Source organism: Petromyzon marinus, chromosome 37 (genome assembly GCF_048934315.1).
Source record: "Petromyzon marinus isolate PM22_M1 ecotype Great Lakes invasive population chromosome 37, UKy_Petmar_22M1.pri1.0, whole genome shotgun sequence".
NCBI classification, from domain to species: domain Eukaryota; kingdom Metazoa; phylum Chordata; class Hyperoartia; order Petromyzontiformes; family Petromyzontidae; genus Petromyzon; species Petromyzon marinus.
The window spans coordinates 15,032,403-15,056,369 of NC_133703.1; the positions used below are offsets into that span (position 1 = coordinate 15,032,403).

Below are 23,967 nucleotides of genomic sequence, written 5' to 3' on the forward strand. Positions count from 1 at the left end.
TTAACAGCGTTCATTGAAGCTCTGTGGATGTGTAGGCCTTTACTTTAACATCTATTTCTGTGACCAGTCACAAGCTAATCCCTTAGCTATTTCAATGCTAAATTACTAGTTGCCTCTGTGGATGTGTAGGTTTTGTGTTTAACATAGCCATTTCCGTGACCAGTCACAAGCTAATCCCTCAGCTATTTGCACATGCTAATCCCTTAGCTATTTCAATGCTAAATTACTAGTTGCCTCTGTGGATGTGTAGGTTTTGACTTTAACATAGCCATTTCCGTGACCAGTCACAAGCTAATCCCTCAGCTATTTGATATGTAAACCCCTTTGTCAAGGTGCCTCACTTCTCCCAACCAGCTTAAAAGTCGCTACGAATCTTAACATCGTTCATTGAAGCTCTGTCGTCCCGACAGTTCTGTACCTTTCACCTGAAGACGGCCGCTTGCATTGTGGCCGGAACGTCGTCAGAATTTTATTGTGTTATTTTATCATTTTATTCTCATTCTACGTGACTTTACCGAAAGAACCAAAGAAAATGAAATAAGTCTGTGTCACCGCGGCCTGACAAATTGCACACACATATTAATACAATGGATATCACGTCGCGGTCTGCTTTTCGTTTGCAAGTTTCAGATTTACTCAATACACCCGTCCTTGGACGGGCAAAAGGTTAGTTATAATATGTTTACGTGAGAACCAGGGGCTTATGGGACCCCGGGGTCCTGCCATAAGGTTCGTTCGCAGAACGCAGCGGCGGCGGCGGCGTCGTTCGCAGACGGCCGCTGAGCTTTGGCGAGTGGACAATCTTCAACGATGTACGGCATCCATCGTCTTGGCTGGTATATATGTACGTACGTATGTGGATTCTTTTTTCGCATCGTACGTAGCCAACCGTGCTAATCGGAGGTGCGGAAGGGAAGGACACCAAAACTAAAAACCGCTGAGCAGTGCCCAGTGAGGGCGTCGAAGATCAAACCCAGGCACGCGGATCACAGGGTCGCTCACAAGGATGAGGTTCCTTGTCGACGATGAGAGGAGTGATTGTCATCCCACCTGGGGAATTATTATTCTTGTCAGCTACATGGATCTATTTTGTGTAAGCCTTAAACGGTAAGAATTTACAGTTAATGATTTACTGAATGAGAATACAACATGTAAAAAAAGTGCATGTATATGCAAATCACATGCAACTCACAGATTAGTAGATGTTCAATGCCATTTTTCCCTTTCAGCCTAAAAGCCTTTGACTGGTTTTAATCGCTTTGAATACCTTCAGAGCCAGGCATCGCCAACTGTTGAAATGACATTGAAGTGGGAAACTGTTGCCAAATAAGGCAATATGAGATTCAATTGTACTCTACAGTATATTATTAACGATTATATGATTGATTTGCCATGCCACCTCACTTATTTATGATAAATCACAGATAATAGTATATCCCGGTTATCTTAGTATACAGTTATTTACTTGCATTGAGAGGCACAATTGGCGTGGTGCAGTGGTTTAGTGCAGTAAAGTGGTCTAGTGCAATATGTATGTTGAACTTCTTTCGCATCGTACGTAGCCAACCATGCTAATCGGAGGCGCTGGGGAAGGAAAACAAACAAAATACAAAAATGAGTTATAAAAAAATAGCTTTCAAAAATATGACATGGCCAGAGAAGCCAACAGAAGTAACTAGAGTTTTGGCAACAATATAGCCATTCATATACTCATCCATCATTTAGTCATTCACTATCATCTTCCTCCTCCATCATCATCATCATCATCTTCTCTTCATATGATCGTCAGCCATGGTCTCCTCACTGCTGGATGAATGCCTCCCCCACGTGAGTCACCATTGCTCGCGGTCCTGCGATGGCACAATCTATTCGCACTCGCGAAATCGATCTCATCACTCCCATCTCCACAGGTGATTTCTCTCTCTCTCTCTCCTTTCGGCTGCCATTCCGTTGTCCGTTTCAGCTGCTTCCTTTTGTGTCAAAGCAAACCACGTGTGTTCACACGTGCGCAACCACGTGTGTTCACACGTGCGCAACCACGTGTGTTAACACGTGTGCAACCACGTGTGTTCACACGTGCGCAACCACGTGTGCGGGGTGGCAAGAGACAGAGGTGGTGGATGACAAACGATTGGGCTGCCGAGATGGCGAGGAAGATGGCAGGTCGGGGACATTACGTTCGCGAATGCTGTTTGCGATGACCTTTTTGACTTTTGCCTCATATGCAGCATGGTTTGTTATTCACGCACTCTTGTAACCTACATCCAATAATAACAACAACAACAACAAAAAAACACCCATTAAAAGGGAATTGGTTAAGCATTCAAATGCAAGTCCTCTTCTGAAATGCGACACTCTCTCCGAAGATTTCCTTGCGTAAATAGATGACGTCGTCATTGTCATCAGAAAAAGGCAGCAGCAATGTCATGATGATGGCGATGATCACTCTCGTCGTCAGCATCATCAGCATCAGCAAACAGCGTGACAACGACATGCCTGTCAACCCATACGCTTCACCCGTATTCTTGTACAGGGAAATTTCGTTTTCAGGTCCATATGGCGTACAGCCGTTTCAATACGGGCAAAAGAAAAACATATTTTTGTCTATTTGTTGTGTTTTTTTCCCACTGGGTGACCAATAAGGTCTGAATTAGTCTGTAATAAGGTAGGCACTGATGAGGGGTTGACAGGTTTGCAATAATGATGATGTCATCAGTGTCAGCATCATCAACATCAGCAACACTTTGCCTGGAACATAACTGGTTGTTCTATTAACCTTAATTTATGAAACATGTGATATTATTGTATACACTGTACCACTTTCATCCTGGTCGTCCAATGGTGGGTTGCCCGAATGTGGGGAGTGGTAGTGTAGCGGTTATTGTGCTGCACTACGAAACTGACGACCCGAGTTCGATTCCTGCTCATGGCCACCGCCGGTGACGATTATCTGAGCCGGTCCTGGGCCTCCCCTAGGTCGACTCAGCCTCAAATAATTACCTGGTGCGGTGTATAAACATCACCACTGGGGAGACAAAGGCGGCCGGCCGTGGTCCTGACCACCCACCCCCTCGTGTGCCGTGCTGACCTTCATAGGTGCTAACAGCAATTGCTTCTACAGTCTGTTAAGGCTATACGGGGGATATTTGTACTATTGTAACCTAAAAACACAATTGACAGCTGCGCGCGAGATAAAGCAAAAAAAACAAGCAGTAGGGTGTCCCCCCCCCCCCCCCCCTTTCCTCTAATCTCGCTTCCCCTACATTGAGAAAAGGATTGCATCCTCCCATTGGGGATGTTTCCTACCTCCCCTTCTCCCCACTTCACTCCACCAGCGTATAAACCCAACTCCTCTAATCCATAAGCCCGGTGGATAATATGCATTCATTTATTGCCAGGTGCAACGAATTGTTGGCGGGGGGGAAATAATAATAATTAAGTATTCCGCAAAGGGATGATGGCTGTGTTTTTTGTTGTCGTTGCATAACGGTTCAGACCCACGGATAACGGGGAGTGGCAGGTGATGGGTAGGAGGAAATTCAACGTGCTGTCCATATGAATCTCGTCAAAGGCCAGTTAAAGGCACGAGTACACACCGCATGACCTTTTCACGCACGTTCGGGGATTGAACCTTTTCTCCAGAGCGACACACGAAAAAAAAGACCCCGTTGGCTCGCAGAATTGACAAAATGCCACCCCATAGCTCTTCCCAGAGTCAACAGCACATGTCATCACAAGTGTAAATACTTCGTGCAAACTATGTGTGTAAGTCTAAACGTGAATGATGTAAATACAACACTTGCACATATCATCGTCATTAATCCACATGTAATGGAGAGTTACGCTGTTATTTTTTTATTTAATTAGACTTGAGGTGGCATATTGTGCTATATCCAGCTGTGTAAAAAAAACCCACCACATATTCATCATAAAAATGCCTAATAGCTAATCTTATCAGCCATATGCTTTCATTGCCATACATCCCAGGGACGTAATGGGTTGTACATTGTGAGCTGAGTTTGATTCCTACTTCACATCAGTGGTGTCGCTGCAATTCAAAACGGTGTCTACTGCTGCCTTCTTGGATTGGTTGAAGAAACTTACCATTCAACTGTAACACGTTTCCAAACGGTGGCTCTTCCCTTCCTGCCATGTGAAAGAGAGGGAGCGTGGTGCGTGATGTCTGAACCAGCTCAGGGTCACCAACCCGCACTGATCAACGTGGCGAAAGTGAGATCAAACAATCCGCCAAGACTGACAAGGCACGCGGAGGTATTCTTCCAGGATTGGATGGACAAATTATTCTGAAGCCAAATTCTTGCCTTTGACGACACAGATAACACAACACTTGAAACACAGGATAACAAGAAATATATATTTTTTTAATGTTATTTCGACTGGCATCTGAGCTCAGAGCCAACCAAAATGTACTTATTTTGGTACAGCCTTCCTTTATCTTTCGATTTAAAGCTTTCGTGACTGCAAGGATTCATCTTCTTTGGTTCTTTGGGTAAAGTCACGTAGAATGAGAATAAAATAATAAAATAAAATAAGACGATAAAATTCTCACGACGTTTTGGCCACGACACAAGTAGCCTTCTTCAGGTGAAGGAACAGAACTGTCGGGACGACAGAGCTTCAATGAACGCTGTTAAGATTCGTAGCGTCTTTTAAGCTGGGTGAGAGAAGTGAGGCACCTTGACAAAGGAGTTTACATATCAAACAGGAGAATTTAGCATTTAAATAGCTGAGGGATTAGTTTGTGACTGGTCACAGAAATAACTATGTTAAAGTCAAAGTTTACACATCCACAGAGGCACCTAGTACATGGACGCCAAAGGGGCTGCACTACCCAACTATTATACAGTAAACTGATGTGAAAAAACTAAGTCTAAATTACATCAATATAATAAATGTACTCAATATATTCTTCAATAAGCTGAGCTATTAACAGCAACTGGGTATACACTACACTATATAATGAATACCATATAGTAAACCAATAAAAACTAAAATATAAACTACCTCAATGTTATCAATAAACTCTATATACTCTCCAAACAACTGAGCTACCAACAATAAGTCGTTATATATATCACAATGTTATATGGCGAAAAAATGGGTGGATTCTTCCCCTCAACGCCAGTACCACGGACAGCTACGAGCCCCGTTCAGACGGACGAGTCCATCCATGCTCGGAACGGAGGAGGGGGGAGAGAAACAGCTACGAAGCGCTGTTATACTCCATGTTATAAACCATACCATTAACCGTGGTGTGAGAGGTATTAAGAGGCAATGCCAGCAAAAGAGCTGCGGTCTGAAGGTCACCGTAAAATACAATTAATTAAGAACCGAAATGGTTTAAAACATCTTTCCAATGGTTATTAAGCCAGAATCCATCTTCTCGGTTGAAATTGTCTCTGTGCTTGTATGTGTGGATGGCCTCATGAACGAATCTCTCATGGTAGCCGGTTGGCTTGCAAAGAACCTCCGTCTTGGAGAAGTCAATGTCATGTGAGCCCACTGAATTATAACAGTGATCTGCCACGGCAGAGGAGTTCGTCCTACCCTGTTTCAAGTCTGCTTTATGTTCGCGGATGCGCTCCGAGATATGTCGTTTGGTTTCTCCAATGTAACTACTACCACAGAGGCACTTTAGTTTGTAAACGCCCGGGTACTGTATGTCTGGAACAGCATCTTTTACAGATGGAACCAGATCACGGATTTTATGTACTGTATTCAATCGGACCTGGATCTTGTGCTTATTCAGGATTTTGGAGATCTTTTTAGTAACCCCTGCAATGTAGGGTAAGGTGATGGTTTTGAATGGCTCCACAAGAAGATCCTTCTTCATGACTGGAGTGATGGCTTTGCGGATTGTGTAGTCGGAGTAACCATTAGCCCTGAGAGCCTGGTGTACGTGCTTGAGTTCACTGGTAATGTGTTCCTGGTCGGAAATGCATTGGGCTCTGTGGTATAGAGTCTTGATGAGGGAGTTCTTCTGGGATGGATGGTGGTGGGAATCCAGTTTCAAGTAAGCATCTGTATGGGTAGCTTTCCTGTAGACAGAGTGGCTCATTGAACCATCATGTCTCCTTTTAATTAAGACATCCAAAAAGGGTAGCTTGCCATCTTTTTCGACCTCCATGGTAAATCTGATGGCTGGGTGTATGGAATTGATGTGGTCGCGGAATTGGTCTAGAGCAGGCTGGCCATGTGGCCAGATGACAAAGGTGTCATCAACGTACCTCTTCCATAAGGTCAGGCGTAGAGTGGCAGTCTGGATGGCGTCAGTTTCAAATTTTTCCATGAATACGTTGGCTGCAACCGGAGATAGGGGGGTGCCCATTGGGGTGCCCTCAGTTTGTTTGTAGAAAGTTCCATTCCAGGTGAAGTATGTGTTAGTTAAGCAATGTCTCACCAGGGGGGGTACATCAGTATGCAGTCCTTGATGAACCAGGTCTTCAATGATAGCGATGGTGTCAGATACCGGAACTTTGGTGAATAAGGACACCACATCAAAACTGACAAGCAGGTCGTCTGGGGACAGGGAAATGCCTTTGATTGTCGATACCAGGTGAGTAGAATTTAGTACCGCAGAGGTGGTTTTTCCAGTGAAAGGTCGCAGTATATCAGCAAGAAAACGTGCCAGTTTATAGGTGGGGGAGTTGATAGTAGAGACGATGGGACGAATGGGTGTATCTTCTTTGTGTATCTTTGGAAGGCCATATAATCTTGGTGGTCTGGCAGCAGAGGGTTTCAACGAGAACTGTTTGGTCTGATCAATTAATGCTTTTGAATCAGAGATGATTTTGTTCGTTTTGGTAACCAGGCTGTTGGTGGGATCTCTTTTTATTTTTGTATAGCTGCCATCGTTGAGTAGTTCTTGAATTTTGTTGTTATATTCTGTTTTGTCCATGATGACAGTGGCATTGCCCTTGTCGGCTGAGAGGACGACAATATCATCTCTCTTTTTAATTGAGATAATTCAAAGCGTTCATCTTTGCTGCTGTTGCTAGGTGGCATCTTAGCGTTTTTGAGGGTTGCAGCGATTTCAGATCTTGCTACGTCTGCAGAGATGTGACTCAAGCCCTTGAGTGCAACGTCGACATGGGCAATGATATCATTAACTGGTATGTGTCTCGGTGTGACAGCAAAGTTTAGACCTTTAGCTAAAACGGATTTCAGGCCATCAGAAATGGAACTGTTACTGCGATTAATTACGACTTTGCTAACGTCTATCTTTTCGGTGTGTGGATCCGATTTTTTGTTGGAGAGGCGATTGAATTTGTAAATCAAATTGTCCCTACATTTGGTCCACATAGTGGCAGCCGAAGAGGTAGTCATATTCCCCAAAGAGGGTATAATGCTATGAGCTAGGACTTTCAGAGGGGCCTTCAACTACGAGCTCCAAAGTACACACAGAGTTCAACACGGTTCAAGTTTTATTTCACTTAACCAGGCAAGAACCCAAGAGACCTGGATATAGTCTAATTTCCAAGAGTGACCTGGGGCGATTACAGTTGATCATCGATTATCAGGCTGCGTCCAACATTATCCAGCAGTCGCAGGCCGATCCGACGAAACCGCTCCAAAGGCTGTAACCAGTCCGGCGATCAGCACCGTGTGCGTGACAAAACAGTAGCTATGCTTGAATTCAGTGTGAAACATTAAAAACACTACATTATACACTACAGACAACTTAAACAATGAAAATACTGCACGTATATACATCACCCCATGCAGTCTTCGAGATTGGAGTGGTAAGTACGGTACAGTAAATGAAGTAACTTTATCAAGTAGGATATTTATTTTGTGTATTTGTATGTTTATTTATGCCTATTTCATGTTGTAAACAAATTTAAAACACAAAAAAATCATAACACCTAAAAACATGTCATACAAGAATGTGCAAAAATAAGCTGTTCTACATAATGATTGGTGATTATTCGGCGTTCTTAAAAAAATCCGGCGCCCCCTTCCTCCCTGAATAATCAATGGTTCTACTCTATCCGCCAGTCCGTGGCGATGATTTCCATATTTCTATAATCCCAATTGAGTGATTATTAGCGGGCAAGTACGGATTTGGAGAAAAATTTGGACCCTTGATGGCCAGCTTTTGCGAATGACGTCAGGATTGTTGTTGTTGTTGTTGTTTTTTTAAACATCCACTTTAAAGCAGACGGCACATATAATTATTTTTACGATTATTATTACACAGCACGGTACTAATCAGGGCGGCCACCCAGATTCGAACCGTGAACCTCTGCAACAACAAACGGCGAATGCCCTACAGCAACAGTGACGTGCAACAATTATAAATACATTATAAATGAATTCCGTTAAATGTTTAAGTGGATGCTTACACGGTTTTATAAAAAAAAAAAAGGTCGATGACTGTTAGTGACTGAAGATGATGATGATGATGATTTATATTAATTTGATATTAGTGTTCAAATAGAAAATGTGATTTCCTTTAATAAACACTGCGGAATGAGCCTGGAATTCAACAGAAGCTTCAAGAGAGACACCTACTTCAGTTCTGAGAATCAAAACGAGCCACAAGAAGCAATGAACTTAATCAAAAGGGGAAAACAAATCCATAAACGAGCACTAATCAGTAATTACACATTCATTAAAAGCCAATTCTTCTTGAATCAATGTGTGGTTATGTGCACTGTGTTTGGGAATTGGAAAGCAAAACACGTGTAGGTGAATCGACTAATGTGTGCATTTGTAATCTGTGTGCATACGTGTATGTACAGTGAGGAAAAAAAGTATTTGATCCTCTGATGATTTTGTACGTTTGCCCACTGACAAAGAAATTATCAGTCTATAATTTTAATGGTAGGTTTATTTGAACAGTGAGAGACAGAATAACAACAACAAAAAATCCAGAAAAACGCATGTCAAAAAAGTTATAAATTGATTTTCATTTTAATGAGGGAAATAAGTATTTGACCCCCTCTCAATCAGAAAGATTTCTGGCTCCCAGGTGTCTTTTATACAGGTAACGAGCTGGGATGAGGAGCACACTCTTAAAGGGAGTGCTCCTAATCTCAGCTTGTTACCTGTATAAAAGACACCTGTCCACAGAAGCAATCAATCAATCAGATTCCAAACTCTCCACCATGGCCAAGACCAAAGAGCTCTCCAAGTATGTCAGGGACACGATTGTAGACCTACACAAGGCTGGAATGGGCTACAAGACCATTGACAAGCAGCTTGGTGAGAAGGTGACAACTGTTGGTGCGATTATTCACAAATGGAAGAAACACAAAATAATTGCCAATCTCCCTCGGCCTGGGGCTCCATGCAAGATCTCACCTCGTGGAGTTGCAATGATCATGAGAACGGTGAGGAATCAGCCCAGAACTCCATGGGAGGATCTTGTCAATGATCTCAAGGCAGCTGGGACCATAGTCACCAAGAAAACAATTGGTAACACACTACGCCGTGAAGGACTGAAATCCTGCAGCGCCCGCAAGGTCCCCCTGCTCAAGAAAGCACATATACATGCTCGTCTGAAGTTTTCCAATGAACATCTGAATGATTCAGAGGACAACTGGGTGAAAGTGTTGTGGTCAGATGAGACCAAAATGGAGCTCTTTGGCATCAACTCAATTCGCCGTGTTTGGAGCAGGAGGAATGCTGCCTATGACCCCAAGAACACCATCCCCACCGTCACACATGGAGGTGGAAACATTATGCTTTGGGGTGTATTTCTGCTAAGAGGACAGCACAACTTCACTGCATCAAAGGGACGATGGACGGGGTCATGTACCGTCAAATCTTGGGTGAGAACCTCCTTCCCTCAGCCAGGGCATTGAAAATGGGTCGTGGATGGGTATTCCAGCATGACAATGACCCAAAACACACGGCCAAGGCAACAAAGGAGTGGCGCAAGAAGAAGCACATTAAGGTCCTGGAGTGGCCTAGCCAGTCTCCAGACCTTAATCCCATAGAAAATCTGTGGAGGGAGCTGAAGGTTCGAGTTGCCAAACGTCAGCCTCGAAACCTTAATGACTTGGAGAAGATCTGCAAAGAGGAGTGGTACAAAATCCCTCCTGAGATGTGTGCAAACCTGCTGGCCAACTACAAGAAACGTCTGACCTCTGTGATTGCCAAGAAGGGTTTTGCCACCAAGTACTAAGTCATGTTTTGCAGAGGGGTCAAATACTTATTTCCCTCATTAAAATGCAAATCAATTTATAACATTTTTTGACATTCGTTTTTCTGGATTTTTTTGTTGTTATTCTGTCTCTCACTGTTCAAATAAACCTACCATTAAAATTATAGACTGATCATTTCTTTGTCAGTGGGCAAATGTACAAAATCAGCAGGGGATCAAATACTTTTTTCCCTCACTGTACGTGTGGGGGTTAAGTGTAAAGTGCACAACAGGCGTGGGTGGAATGCGTTGCAGCGAGCATTGGAGGTGGGGGGGGGTATATATAGCACCTCGGCCGCAAGCGCCTTTCACACAAGCGTGCAGTGGCGCACATTTGAGACAGAATTTGAAACAACAATAACTGATACGACTATTAAGCCCTCCCCGTGCTGTGCGCTCACAAGCCCCGTTGCTTCCCCGCGACCGCGGTGTTCAATCCTCTCTCCCTGCCTCCTGCCTGCCTCACAAATCGCCGGTGTCCGAGAGCGCCTCGCGGCTCTCTCTCTCCAACAGCTTCGCTATCCTCCATGCGTCGTTCCCCTCTGCACGCAATTCAATGCAGGTAGAGTTTTAACCGAAGGAGGAGGAGGAGCAGCAGAAGCAGCTGCTCGTTGGAACATGGCTCTTCAGAACGCAACAAGCGTGGTGAATTCTACAGACGAGCAACGTCCGTTGGCGAACTGGTCTGGAAATGCATCGCAAGAAGGTAGGCGATTCTTCAATTACACAGCATCTATCAAGACGTGTTTTATTTGGTCGATAGTTTAAACCAATGTCGCGTTTATTGAACCAGAGCCAGATTTCCACCGAGGTGTATGTACGCTTTTGCAAGGGCTTTTGTAGCAGACGTACAGCTTCGTTTGAACGTATTTGTGAAAGGAAATTAAGGACTGTGATAGACCAATGCGCTGTAACCACGCTCAGAATGACTGGTTACGACCCTTAAGAAAGTGAACGCAATTTATTGTTTACACTGCTGAACGTAATGCGGTATGCTCGTTAAGGACACTGCGATAAATTGTTATTCGGGTGCAAATTACTCACCTGTTTGACTCAAAAATCGAACGTCTGTACTTTAAAAAAAATCCAAATGGGAAGAGGACATTTTAGTGGCAGTAGAGAGAGAAATGTTGATTGTGCAATACACTGAAATGAGCTAGATTAGGCAGTCAATGGTTCAGTTCATATAGCCGGGGTGTTAAAGGCGTCGAGGGTTAAACATTGCCATGGAAGGTGTAAGTGGACGTTAAGTTTGTCCACTTCACAGCAGGCGACGTGGGTCAACACCCAAAACATCTACGATGCAGGGGCCATTGAATTAGTCCAAAATAAATGATAAGTACAATGTATTACTGGGTGTTACCTACACATTATGAAACTTTAATGGGTTCCAGGCAAGTTAAATAAAAAGGCACCGAGGGGTATGTTTACAGAATTCAGCTACGTTGGTTTTAAACATTGCTTATAATGCAAGGTGCAGGTGAGGTAACGTGGTTGTTAGCATGCTGCGCGATTGACAGAGCACAAGGCCCTATTAAATCTCACGGCCACAGTAGGATGTGATATCAGATATCAGAACCAGTTCTGAGCCCCCCCTTTCATGAACCCGCAATGCCGACAGCATTGCGAAGTATGGTCAAACAATCCCCATGACAGGCACAGAGTGGGGAGACCTTTCATACAAAAGTTGGTGACAAAAGGCTATTTAAGAATGTTGCACTTATTAGATGCCTTTCACAACAACTCAAGGTGCCACATCTCAAGACGCAATTATTATTACTATTATAACAGCGCAAGGATTTATTTCAATCGCATGCTGTTACCACAATGGTATTATGCGACGCTTGCAATGCATTGATGCGAGGTTTGTTTGGATCACATCAGTTTCCAAATTGGTTCAACTTCAGGGTGGCAGGGTTAGGGCATTGGTAACACTTGGGCAAGAAAGGTCGCGGGTTCGATTCCCAACTAGGGCACTTCTCTGTGTGGAGTTTGTATGTTCTCTCTGTTCTGTATGGGTTTCCTCCAGGTCCTCTGGCTTTCTCCGATAGGTAAAACAAATCATACAATGTTACTGGTGAAAAAAAAATGAGAATCGTTTTTACCCTTTCTGGCAATGAAACAGGTTTCAAGATGTTGAAACACCAATTAGATACCTTTGCAAGGAATTAAAGCTGCATTAACCACACGTAATTGGTGCAAAACATGCAAGCAAACAAATATATCCTGGTAATATATGCATTACATTTTGATTTTAAGCTTTCGTCACTGCAGTAATTCAACGTGACTTTACCGAAAGAATCAAGAATATAATATATGCATTGTCTATGAAACGGATTGGCCTACACTCGAGACACTCTTATTTCAAGGACAATGCATATAATTATCAGAGCATGTTTGTTTGCATGTTTTTTTCAAAAGTACGTGTCGTTAATGCAGAGTTGATGCCTTGCAAAAGGAATCTATTTGGTGTTTGAATATCTTAACGCCTGTTTTATTGCCAGAAAGGGTAAAACCTATTCTTATTTTTTCCATCATTTTTGACAAATGTCACTGCTATTGACCAAACCCATCCCAACGCTGAAAATTACCCATAAATGACTCAACTGTGATTACGCGCAGTAACGTGGCCACCAACTGAGGCAACGTCGCAGGACCTTCCTGAAGTAGTCTTGAGAGGCAGTGAGGCTTTCCTGGGGAAACAAGCACAATAATAATAATCATCATCATCGTCATAAAAAAAAATTCCTACACATCATTGTGATGTGTTTGTATGTAGCTTGTTTAGAATGTGAATAAGAGTGGAACAAAATTCTATTTGAAAAAAATGTAGGCTGAATCACTTTTCAATCATCAAACCCAAGTTTCTCTTTGCTGACGCAGATGGGCGTGCAAACAAACGTTCAATTTTGGAACGCGGGTGAATGAGATTCTGTTCTTGCGTATATGGCAACACATGAAGGAGCTGTGGCTCCTAACTCGACCCAGGAACAGGGGTCGGCAACCTGCAGCTTTGAAGCCGCGTGCGCCTCTTAAAGGACTGTTTCGTGACGTCATGTATTAAGGACCCATCGTCTCTCGTATTCACCACAATGCATTGCGGCTCTTTAAATATTATACCGAATTTGATAAAAACAAAAATGTCAGTCTTGTTATTTTGGTTGCCGACCCCTGACCTATGGGGATTGCCCGGGACTGGTTCAGAATCTCTCTGTCGCCGATGTCACCAATGTTGGCCATGCGTGGGAATCAAAGTCTGGCTGCTGGAGCTCTCATGTACAAAGATCCCCCCTATAGCCTGAACAGACTGTTGGGGCAAGTGCTGTTAGCGAGCACCTATGAATACCTGGACGGCACATGAGGGGGTGGGTAGCCAGCACCACGCCCGGCCGCCTTTGTCTCCTTGTGGCGATGTTTACGACACACCGCACCAGGTACTCGTTTTAGGCTGAGTCGACTTAGGGGAGGCCCAGGACGAGTTCAGATATTTGTCACTGGTGTTGGCCGCGAATGGGAATCGAACTCGGGTCGCCGGATTCGTAGTGCAGCACACGAACCGGTATGCTATCGCTCTTCACATACACACGCATGTGCAAATTAACAATACTAACACACATATGAGGTAAGCGCATTTACTGAACACTTGGCACAGTTGTGCAGACGACAAAGTAACCGGAACCCAATCTTGGGGACAAAGCGGGATTGAGCCTACAGTGCTTGGTAAGGTGACTAGCATGAGTGACAGGTGATATAGGCTGTGTGCTAGATGATGGGCAGCAAACAGTAGTACAGTAAAACACGTTATTATCATGTATTTCTATGCTCCCCCGACAGTGACCAACCAGCATGGTGAATTGTGGTCCAACCACAATAACCCCGACATTGGCATTCAGGAGCTGAATGCCAATGTCGGGGTCTGCTCGCCATAAGTGGGCTTCAAGGAGAAAGTTCGTGTGGTGTATACTACAAAGTTCGTGCAGTTTATACTACAAAGTTCGTGCAGTTTATGCTACAAAGTTCGTGTAGTTTTGCCCTTCATCCTCCGTTGAAGGAGCGCAGACGACAGTAGTTTACTAAGCAGTCTGTAGTTTTGGCTGCATGGCCACGATCGCACTGCCTTGGCTTGCCTTTAAAAAAATTCCCATTCACGAAGGAGACGTGCGCATCAGCCTGTTCATGCTCCGCTGTGGTTGATGGTTACGGCAGTGGCCTCGAGCTTGTCGAAGCCAGGAAGTGCGATGCTTGGGTCCCTAATGAGATGTTTATTTTTGAGCATTCGTCACTTTTTCCCACTCCGCTCGCCAAACATATGACAAGCAGATTCGTGTAATTTCAAACCCCATTTTCAGACTAAGATAAATTACTCATTGCGGTCCTCCTGAATTATTCTGACAATGGCTTTGTGCGCGTGCGCGGCATGCGATGCAGTGCACAATGGGTGCACGTTTGTTACAAATCTCATTGTGCATGTCCATGCTCAATATCCCTTAATCAATCCACCGCTGGTTGAGGGAGGTTAATTTGTCCATACTTCACCACGCCGCTCAGTGAGGGGATGGTGGCGGTGGTGAGGGTAAATGCGGGCGTATAGAAGTTAAACACAACGATGTTTTTTTTTTCTGCACTGCCCCTCTGCTGCCCACAACGAAGCCCTTACAGCCTGTAACACCTGTTATGTATGGTTGTTACACTTGCCAACACTATTCAGGCGCAACTCTACCTTCGCTTCCAATATGTGACGATAATATTGGGGGAATTCCAGGTGACAAGGTAATAATAATAATGCACTTAATCCAAAGAATCTCATTGAGTCTCAAGTCTCTTTTTCAGGAGGATCCTGTTTTAGATAACTGGCTAATTATTCAGTATATTTTGCTGTGAAGTGGAACTTGAGTACCCGGAGAAAACCCACACACAATATAAAAGAGGATACCACTAAGAAATCAATACAAGATAGGTCGACAGGAAACATACAATGACGATACATCGATTTTTTTTAATTAAATGCCCGACCCGTGCATTGAATCGTGTGTATAAGAATTCACAATTTTCGGTATACGACACATTTCTATTGAAATATATATGCTGTTACATTTATGCTTAGGGAGCTAAGTAGCAATACAAACGAGATGATTAAAACAAGGCAAACGATATTGAGTACACGTTTAAATATTCTTGAATCGAATTGCCATCGTAAATTTGGTGTCATTCAGAATCGCCTTTTTGCGCGTGTAATAAAAATGATTCGGCATTGTTCTCGGAATGTTTCTGCACAGCTACATTTGTAGGCAGCAGAGGGCAGTGCAGCTAAATATATTGTTGCACTGTAATACGGTGCCACATCAATGCTCCCCACCTTCACCAATGATCAGTGCCGGATTATCCTGGTAGCAAAAGTAGCTACAAATGCTACGGGCCCCGCACTTTCAAGGGCCGCGCGCTAAATGCTTTCAAGCTATCAATTCCGGTTCAGTGATTCTGCACTTGCTCTATTACTAAAGTACTATATTGCCTTCAACTTTTGTGAACGACTGGGTGTTTAAGGTTAGCGATCTGTCGTATTATCTGGCTATATCGCAAATGAAAAAAAATACAATTACTTTACTATGCAAGTTAAAAGTTTGTGTTTTAATGTTTGTGTGTTTTTTTTATTTAGGCCCCTTTATAACATATGCTACAGGCCCCGCACTAGCTTAATCCGGTGCTGCCAATGCTCATTGATCAGCGTGGTGAAGTATGGTCAATTTATCCCCCACAATCTGCATGTCGTGGTGAGGCCCTCGTGCCTGCAGTGGATTGACAAAAGGGCTTCGCGTGGATATTCTATTTGCACGATTCACACCATACGCATTCAATCATAATGATAATAGTTATGAAGTATGGTATTCTAGCGAGATGTTAACTTCCTCGCCTGGTATGCAGGAGGCCGTGGGTTCGATCCTGACTATGACACCTATATATATTTGGAGTTTGTATGTCTCTCTCCTCATGGTCGTGTAGATTTTTTTTCTCCAGGTCCTCTGGTTTTCCCCTGCACATTTAGAATAAACACGCGTTTAGAGTATTTGGCTGCTATAAATGTCCACACGATAAGCCACTTCGCTGACCTATCATTTGTGGCCAGGTCACTTCTGGAAAAGAGCCTTACATGGTAAAATAAAATAAAAAGTTTAGTTTTAGAAAGTGATGGCACTATAGAGCCCCCTATAGAGGATATCGGGGTTGCGGGGGTGAGTGAAAAAACACTTGGCTGAGTTAAAACATAAAACGCCTTCTGAAAGAGAAATGTCTTCAGGCGAGACTTTAAAGATCTCAACCGAACCAGACATCGCTGACGCTGTTCGGAAGAGAGTTGCACAGTCCAGGTGCAACAGAAAGGGACAACCTTAGGTACCCACGGCCTCGTCTTCCACGCCCGTCAGATATCTTGGAAGTGGTAGGAGTAACCCCACACTTTACCCCACCAATCAAACTGCTGGGTAGACAGAAGCGTGGGCGAAGGACGAATGAATATTAGCCACAAACGGTGATGTACACTCAGGATGATCTCATAACAGTTAAACTCTTTCATTTTGAATAAGATTGGAACAACCACTTTTCAGACACACACAAAGGACAAAGATCCCCCGTGTAGCCTTTAACAGACTTTTGGGGCAAGTACTGTTAGCGAGCACTTATGAAGGCCAGAATGGTACACGAGGGGGTTGGTGGCCAGCACCACGCCCGGCCGCATTTGTCTCCCCAGTGGAGATGTTTCCACATCGCACTAGGTATGGTACTCATTTGAGGTTGAGTCGACTTAAGGGAGGCCCGGGGCCGGTTCAGATTTCGCCACTATTATTCGTTGTCAGCGGGATTCGAACTCGCGTCGCCGGGTTTGTAGCGCAGCACGCTCACTGCTACACTACTGCTCCTCACAATACACACGCACAGAGACACACAGACGTACTATTAACACATGCCAGCTCTCCTCGTGAGCACCGAGCAGCCCTTCTATCAAATCACGACCCCGGACTCGTGCCAATGAATAGATTCACTGGAGAGGTGAATTGGTAAGACAGACGGCCGTGTTGGCTAACCAACCTGAACTCCCAGATTGCGGGTTTCACTTACATATAGGTGTGTACACCCAACGCAATTGCCAACGCAAGTTTGGTGAAACGACAAACACAATGTCAAGGACTTAGGTTGAAAAAACAAAGACTCGTGCTTGAGAAAGTAGCCCAATAATGTGTATACCGCATGAACAAAAAATAGCGTCGTGAATGATAAAGTAATCTTGCAAAATGCCGCCGTTGTATACTGTAAATTGGACTTGCAATTCGTTTCGATCACCTGGTGCTGTAGTTGCAACCATATTGTACGTTTTTCAGCCCCCCCCCCCTCGCTTCTGTCTACTCAGCAGTATGAACTGGTCCACCACAGTGAGTCGATAAGTAAGGTCGGTCATGTGTGGTGGGGTAAAGTGTGGGTTACTCCCATTACTATTTTCATAGACGTCTGATTGTTGTGGAAGAGGAAGTCAAAAAATATACTCGAGAGAAGCTCCCATATTGTGGTAATCCTGTCGACAATGTTGCTCCAATGATGAGAATTCATAATTTGCAGCCACTGGCTCAGGTCCACCAATAATTATGAATACCAAAGCCGTTATTCAACGCTTTGGCAAGGATTTGCGTGCACTGGGATTTGTGCTACCTCACAGCTGATGATTGGAGTGTCTGCATGGAATAACACGGCCAATTTAACACGAAGGCTTTTACGATAAATAGATTTTTTTTGCGTCAGATCGTGTAAATAAAATGTGCTGACAGAATTGTTGTGACAACTGCCGATGTTGCTCGTTGTAACTATCAGCGAAACGTCGTATCCAACTGTTCATTGCTGTGGATTGCTCTCCAACACACCAGCGTGATGAAGCAGTAATACACTGCTACGTTTGTTCACGTGACAACATTATTTATTTGGCTGTGTCAGGTGGAGGAGGGTGTACGACACACATCTTACTTTCACGATTGACCCAAAAAAATTCATGAACATGGCCAAGTTTGGGAGGATGAGAGTGCGGTGGGAGAGAATATTGAAATTGTTACCAGTTAATGAAATCTCACCCGTAAATTGGTTTAAACTTCCAAGCTTCGCGGTAAAATAGACACACAAAATAACAAAGCAATAAATTATTAATATTAGTAATGTAGCAAAATAATGGAATGTGCACGAGAGGCAGCGGACCGCGGAGATGGAGCGATGAAATCAGCTCGTGTGCCGGGTGCTCGGTGGATTGTTTCACTGTAGAATCGTGAGAGTTAGTGATGGCTTGTATTAATCTGGCAGTTTATTGATCATGGCTGATTACAGTGATAATACCTTTTTTGTTCTTGCTTCTATAGCATTTTCAATCTTACGAGTTTTTGTCTAATAATTTGTGAATTAAAATGTTCTCCAAAATCGATGGTATTTTGACTTTTAAAAAACAAACAGCGAAAAATTAATTCACATTTAAAAAATTTCACAATGCGCAATAACAAAATGGGCATTTGTTCTGTATATTAGTGAACAGTACGTGACACACCATTTATAAAATGTCCACGTCCTGAATGATTGGATACTGGTGGGTCCTCAAAGCAGATCAGCACCTGATGCGAGCATTTTCACTTGGATAAACAGGCTACACAATAACGCACAGTGTTCATAAAGAACCGGGTTCCCTTTGTCCCCATTGTGAGAAAACACATTTTAAAATGTCATTTACACCCAGGGTCGAACCAACATTGAACCACGTTAAACCCAACAGCTCATTAATAATGGAAATAGCTGTCACTCGTTAAATATGTAGTGCGATAGCCTGTCTCGTGCAATTTGTATCAACAATAATTTATACTCTAAACACAGTGAACGCAAGCTGCTGCCAACTTGAATCGCGACATGAGCTGTGCTGGTGTGGCCCTACTGATGATCAGTCTTCCTGGAGCCCTGGATGGATGGCTGGGTAGGGCATTGAAGTGATAGATGCATTCGGAAACTTGGCGAATTTTCACAGCATACTGTCAAAACCCCAATGGATTCAAATGTATGGCAGCTCCCCCACACTGCTGTCTTATCGTCGAAAGTGGCCCCCCTCTAAAAATTGCTGAACACTTGATTACCGTTATTTTTCCGCATATAGCTCGCATACGAATATAACCCCGCAGACGCATATACCCCGCAAAAATAGCGTTTTGTGTAAAACAAATTTCAGATAGCCCGCACCTCCATATACCCCGCATGCATTCATATATTTAACGTCGTTACCGCAGCTTAATTCCATCATATTAATACGAAGTTTACATTTGTAATACATTCCACTATCAATTGTTAACATTACAATCATAACGTGCACAAAGAAAAAAAACTAACCGGAAACGAGTGAACTTAAAACAGTAAATAAGTAACGAAAGTAAATATCCAATAAATAAGTAACACATAACTGGTAGATAAGTAAGTACTGTACAGTTTTAGCACTGATACATTGTGCACTGCGCAGATAATATCGGCACTACGGTAACACAGTCGCCTCGCCCCCCCCACCTCTCCCTCCCCCCACCTCTCTCTCCCCCCAGCTGCCCCACCCCCCAACCCCCACCTCTCTCTCCCCCCAGCTGCCCCCCCCCACCTCTCTCTCCCCCCAGCTGCCCCACCCCCCAACCCCCACCTCTCTCTCCCCCAGCTGCCCCACCCCCCAACCCCCACCTCTCTCTACCCCAGCTGCCCCACCCCCCCAACCCCCACATCTCTCTCCCCCCAGCTGCCCCCCCACCTCTCTCTCACCCCCAGCTGCCCCACCCCCCAACCCCCACCTCTCTCTCCCCCCAGCTGCCCCACCCCCCAACCCCCCACCTCTCTCTCCCTCCCAGCTGCCCCCCCACCTCTCCCTCCCCCCACCTCTCTCTCCCCCCAGCTGCCCCACCCCCCAACCCCCACCTCTCCCTCCCCCCCAGCTGCCCCACCCCCCAACCCCCACCTCTCTCTCCCCCCAGCTGCCCCACCCCCCAACCCCCACCTCTCCCTCCCCCCAGCTCTCCCGTCGCCGGTAAACAGTGCGCGCACTTCAAACATGTTCGTTTAATTGTACAAACAATTTATTTAAAACGTGATAACGTGTGCAATTTTAGTGTGAGTGGTTTATTCAGCAGTGCTTTAGTCAAAGGTAAGTGTTGCATAGTGGATAGTCCTACCATGACATGTTTTTAACCAGTCATGACGTCACACTTGTACAATATTTTTGGGATAGCCCGCACCTCCATATACCCCGCAGGGTCTTGTTTTGTTTGTAAAAAGTGGTATACCCCGCGGGTTATATGCGGGGAAATACGGTAATCAAACGTAGAGCCCTCTACTGACTAATGAGGTCGCATTAAACAATTAAATCGAGCACGCACGAATCAAGAATAACCTAAACGGAGATCCTTGAGTGTATAAGTCAATGCATGTATAAGCGGCTTTTGGTTAGCCATCGAACAAAGATGGTTACTGCATTGTGCACTTTTATATGTGCTTCAGATGCACTTTATCAGTTGTGAGCATGAATCGGACTCGGGTGGACGGATTTGTAGAAGCTGTACCACTACATTACCATTCTTTCCCGCTTGCACACGCACACAAACTGCACGGGTCAAAAGTAACAAGTTATTGCAATGCAGTGTAAAGTTGAGCTGCATTGGCTAATTGCCTGCAGAGTGTAAAAGGTTGTCTTCTGTTGCGCCAACCCCTAGGCAATCAGTGGCTGGTTTCTAAAGCCATCTGGGTACCTTTTATATTTGACTAGCGGTAAGTACACGGCGTTGCCTGGGTGAAAAAGACAGACACACACATCGACTTACACACACTTTCTATGGATATGAGTTTAGTGGAAGAATATTTGATAACATACCGCAATACATCGCTGATTTCGTTAAGGAGAATAAACCATTGTGCAAACTCCGGTCATCCTCGCAGCAGCATTTGGCTAACCATCGAACAAAGACGATCAATGCATTATGCGCTTTCAGATGCGCTTCTGCGGCCGTCTGGAACGCTCTTCCTTCCGAATTTAGAAAACCACTGGAGCTATGCAGTTTTAAATGTAGAATGAAAACTCATTTCTTTCAAACTACTTTTGGTGATTAGTTTATTGTCCCTCCGATTAGCACAGCTGGCTATGTACGGTGCAAAAGAATTTCAACATACACACAAACATGAGCTTAAAACTTGACAGTACATAATTTATTTGATGCATCGTTCCACCCGTATATACAGCATACGTGTCACTATGTATTCTCCCAAAATCCCACCAATAAATACAATTATAATTTATATTATATAACTTTAACACATCGGCTTTTGTGACCAATATAATCCATAATAGAGGTTTTTGGGTTAGATCGCGTAAATATATAAATGTGTCGTTAAAACCAGCCACTACCCGACACAGCCAACTAGTAAGGGTTGTCACGTAAACAGAACGTGGCCAATTCGTCACGAGTACAGCACACCGGTGTGTTGGAGAGCCAAGCCACAACATTTACAAACTGAGTACGACGTTTCGCCAGTAATTATAACTAGCTTCATCAGGTGACAGCCAAATTTGTGGAGAAGTTTAACTGTTTCGTTCCTTATATAGAGGCGTAGATGTATTGACCACTCTTCTGCGCTCTTGCACAATGTGGGGGGTGGGGGGTATTACTGAGGCAACGTACATATGCATGTGCATTATGCGAGCCCTTTGAACTTCCTGTCTATTGTGTTTATTTAAATATCCCTACCAACGGTAATTCCTATTGAAGTACACTGCCCTTTGTAGGCATGCAATAAAATCATAAATAATTTGATGATTCGCTTCCACGCAGCACTAAAACGGCAGGTATTGCACCATTGTTTGTATTAAAACAACTTATTTGGAAATTCTATGTAATGTTAGAACCATTCGAGGCTAGCGGCGAGTATAAAACATTCAGAGATGGAGGAAGTATTTTTGCTACAATCCCACCACCACTGGAACGTGGGCTGAGTGCAGCCCAGGAGCAGCACCGACATGCGCTCCATCCACCGTTCCAGGGTCAGAACATGGAGCAGTTCTGGGTCCCCACACTTTTTCTGAGCCAGGAGGCTCCCACTGGCTCAGTCCCTCCTGCTCCACTCCCCCAACCTCCCCACACATCCCCCCCCCCCTTCCACTATCCTCCACAGCTGGAAAGAAACGATCTAGATAAAGCAGAAACTCAGTTGAGAAGCATTTAATGAAGAATTCGGTGAGGCTGGCCCAAGCGTCTAAAAAAACATAGATGTGGGAGTACCCACACAGTTACCTCACCACAATTGCCCGTGTTGTACCTATTTAAACCACTTGGTGGACAGAGGCCAGGGAGGGGCGATTTCTCCACAACTCTGGCTGTCGCCTGATGAGGCTGGTTGTAATTACCGGCAAAACGTTGTGCTCCAATTGTAAATGTTGTGGGTTTACTCTCCAATTAATTGGCATGTTTTGTTTACGTGACAAACCTTACTAATTGACTGTTTCGATTGGTGGCGGATTTAATGACACATTTATATTTTTATGCGATCTAACCCAAAAAAACCTCTATAATGAATTGCGCCTATTGATTTCGGCTGCCACGCCGGGAGATCAAACCGGCAACAGTCTGCATTGCAATCCAGTGTGATAACCACCACAGCAGCATCATCATTTTGGCCATACCAAGTAAATGAAGCTGTTATTTTGTTTTTACCAAACGCAATTGATGCATTGGAACTCTGGCGAGGCGACACCGCCGTTGACCACGCACACCCCAATTGACATCCACGTCAATGGTGCTATAAATGTCCAAATGATTCGGCCACTTTGTTGAGCTATCATTTGTGGCCAGGTCGCTTCTGAAAAAAGAAGTTAATACCTCAGTAGGTTTTTGTCTGGTAGGATGGGGATGGTTTATTTTTATTTGAATGTGTTTGGGTGATTTATTTACCTTTCTTGTACTTTGCCCTACTATCATGTTTTGTACTGTTTGTTGTTGTAACGTTCTTACCCGCCCCTGCTGGGCATCTGTGAAAAATTACTTCATAGCTCATCGGATTCCTCCTCCTGTATAAATATTTTGATTCTGAGGTCGTCATGTTGTGTAAGCGCGCGGCTCGGTGTGATAAGTGAGCTCACGAGTCCACCTTGCCAAAGTCGGAGGGAGCGGGGGTGGTTGGAGGGCCCAGTACGCGAAGCGAGTCGGCGCACTTTCCGAGGTGGTCGTGCGAGCGAAGGTTTTCAGCGGAACTGGTTGAGTCTCGGCCTTTTAACGAGATAGGAAGCACGAAACCCAGCTGAACCACTGAACAGACACGAGGCAGCGGGAGACGATTGGCGCAAGGCAGGGCATTCTGAATGCCGCAGAGAGACGTGGATAAAGCAGTTGGCAGAGATAAAGCAGTCGGCAGAAGAGCTGAAGGTTGGAATGTGTGGCTTTAAATAAAGCTGCGTGGAGTCTCTTGACAATTTTCACAGCCTTGAGCTGTCTAATCGTTAATTACGTGAGAGAGGGAAAATAACATGGTAACTTGAGAAATTACAGTAAAGCGATTTTATCAGATTTTTTTTTTCTAGATTTGAAGCTTTCGTGACTGCAAGAATTCATACTGTTTGGTTTTATTCGGTGAAGTCACGTAGGTTAAAAAAAAAATTAAAACACGACGTTCTGGCCACAACACAAGTGGCCTTCTTCAGGTGAAGGCACAGAACTGTCGGGACGACAGCACTTCAATAAACGCTGCTAAGATTCGCAGCGTCTTTTAAG

At 44.3% G+C, this 23,967-nt stretch overlaps 2 protein-coding genes across 3 annotated transcripts in view; one reads left to right on the forward strand and one right to left on the reverse strand.

Annotated features, from left to right (window-relative positions):
* Positions 1-23,967, reverse strand: part of CFAP52 (cilia and flagella associated protein 52) — a 270,832-nt gene that overhangs the window by 84,843 nt on the left and 162,022 nt on the right. The window lies entirely within an intron of this gene.
* LOC116949567 (melanin-concentrating hormone receptor 1-like) overlaps positions 10,081-23,967 on the forward strand; it is a gene marked incomplete at its 3' end in the record, with an annotated part of 42,053 nt that continues 28,166 nt past the window's right edge. Inside the window, exon 1 of the mRNA XM_032966992.2 lies at positions 10,081-10,877. Within this exon, the coding sequence (XP_032822883.2) occupies positions 10,790-10,877 (88 nt within the window). The remainder of the gene's footprint in view (positions 10,878-23,967) is intronic.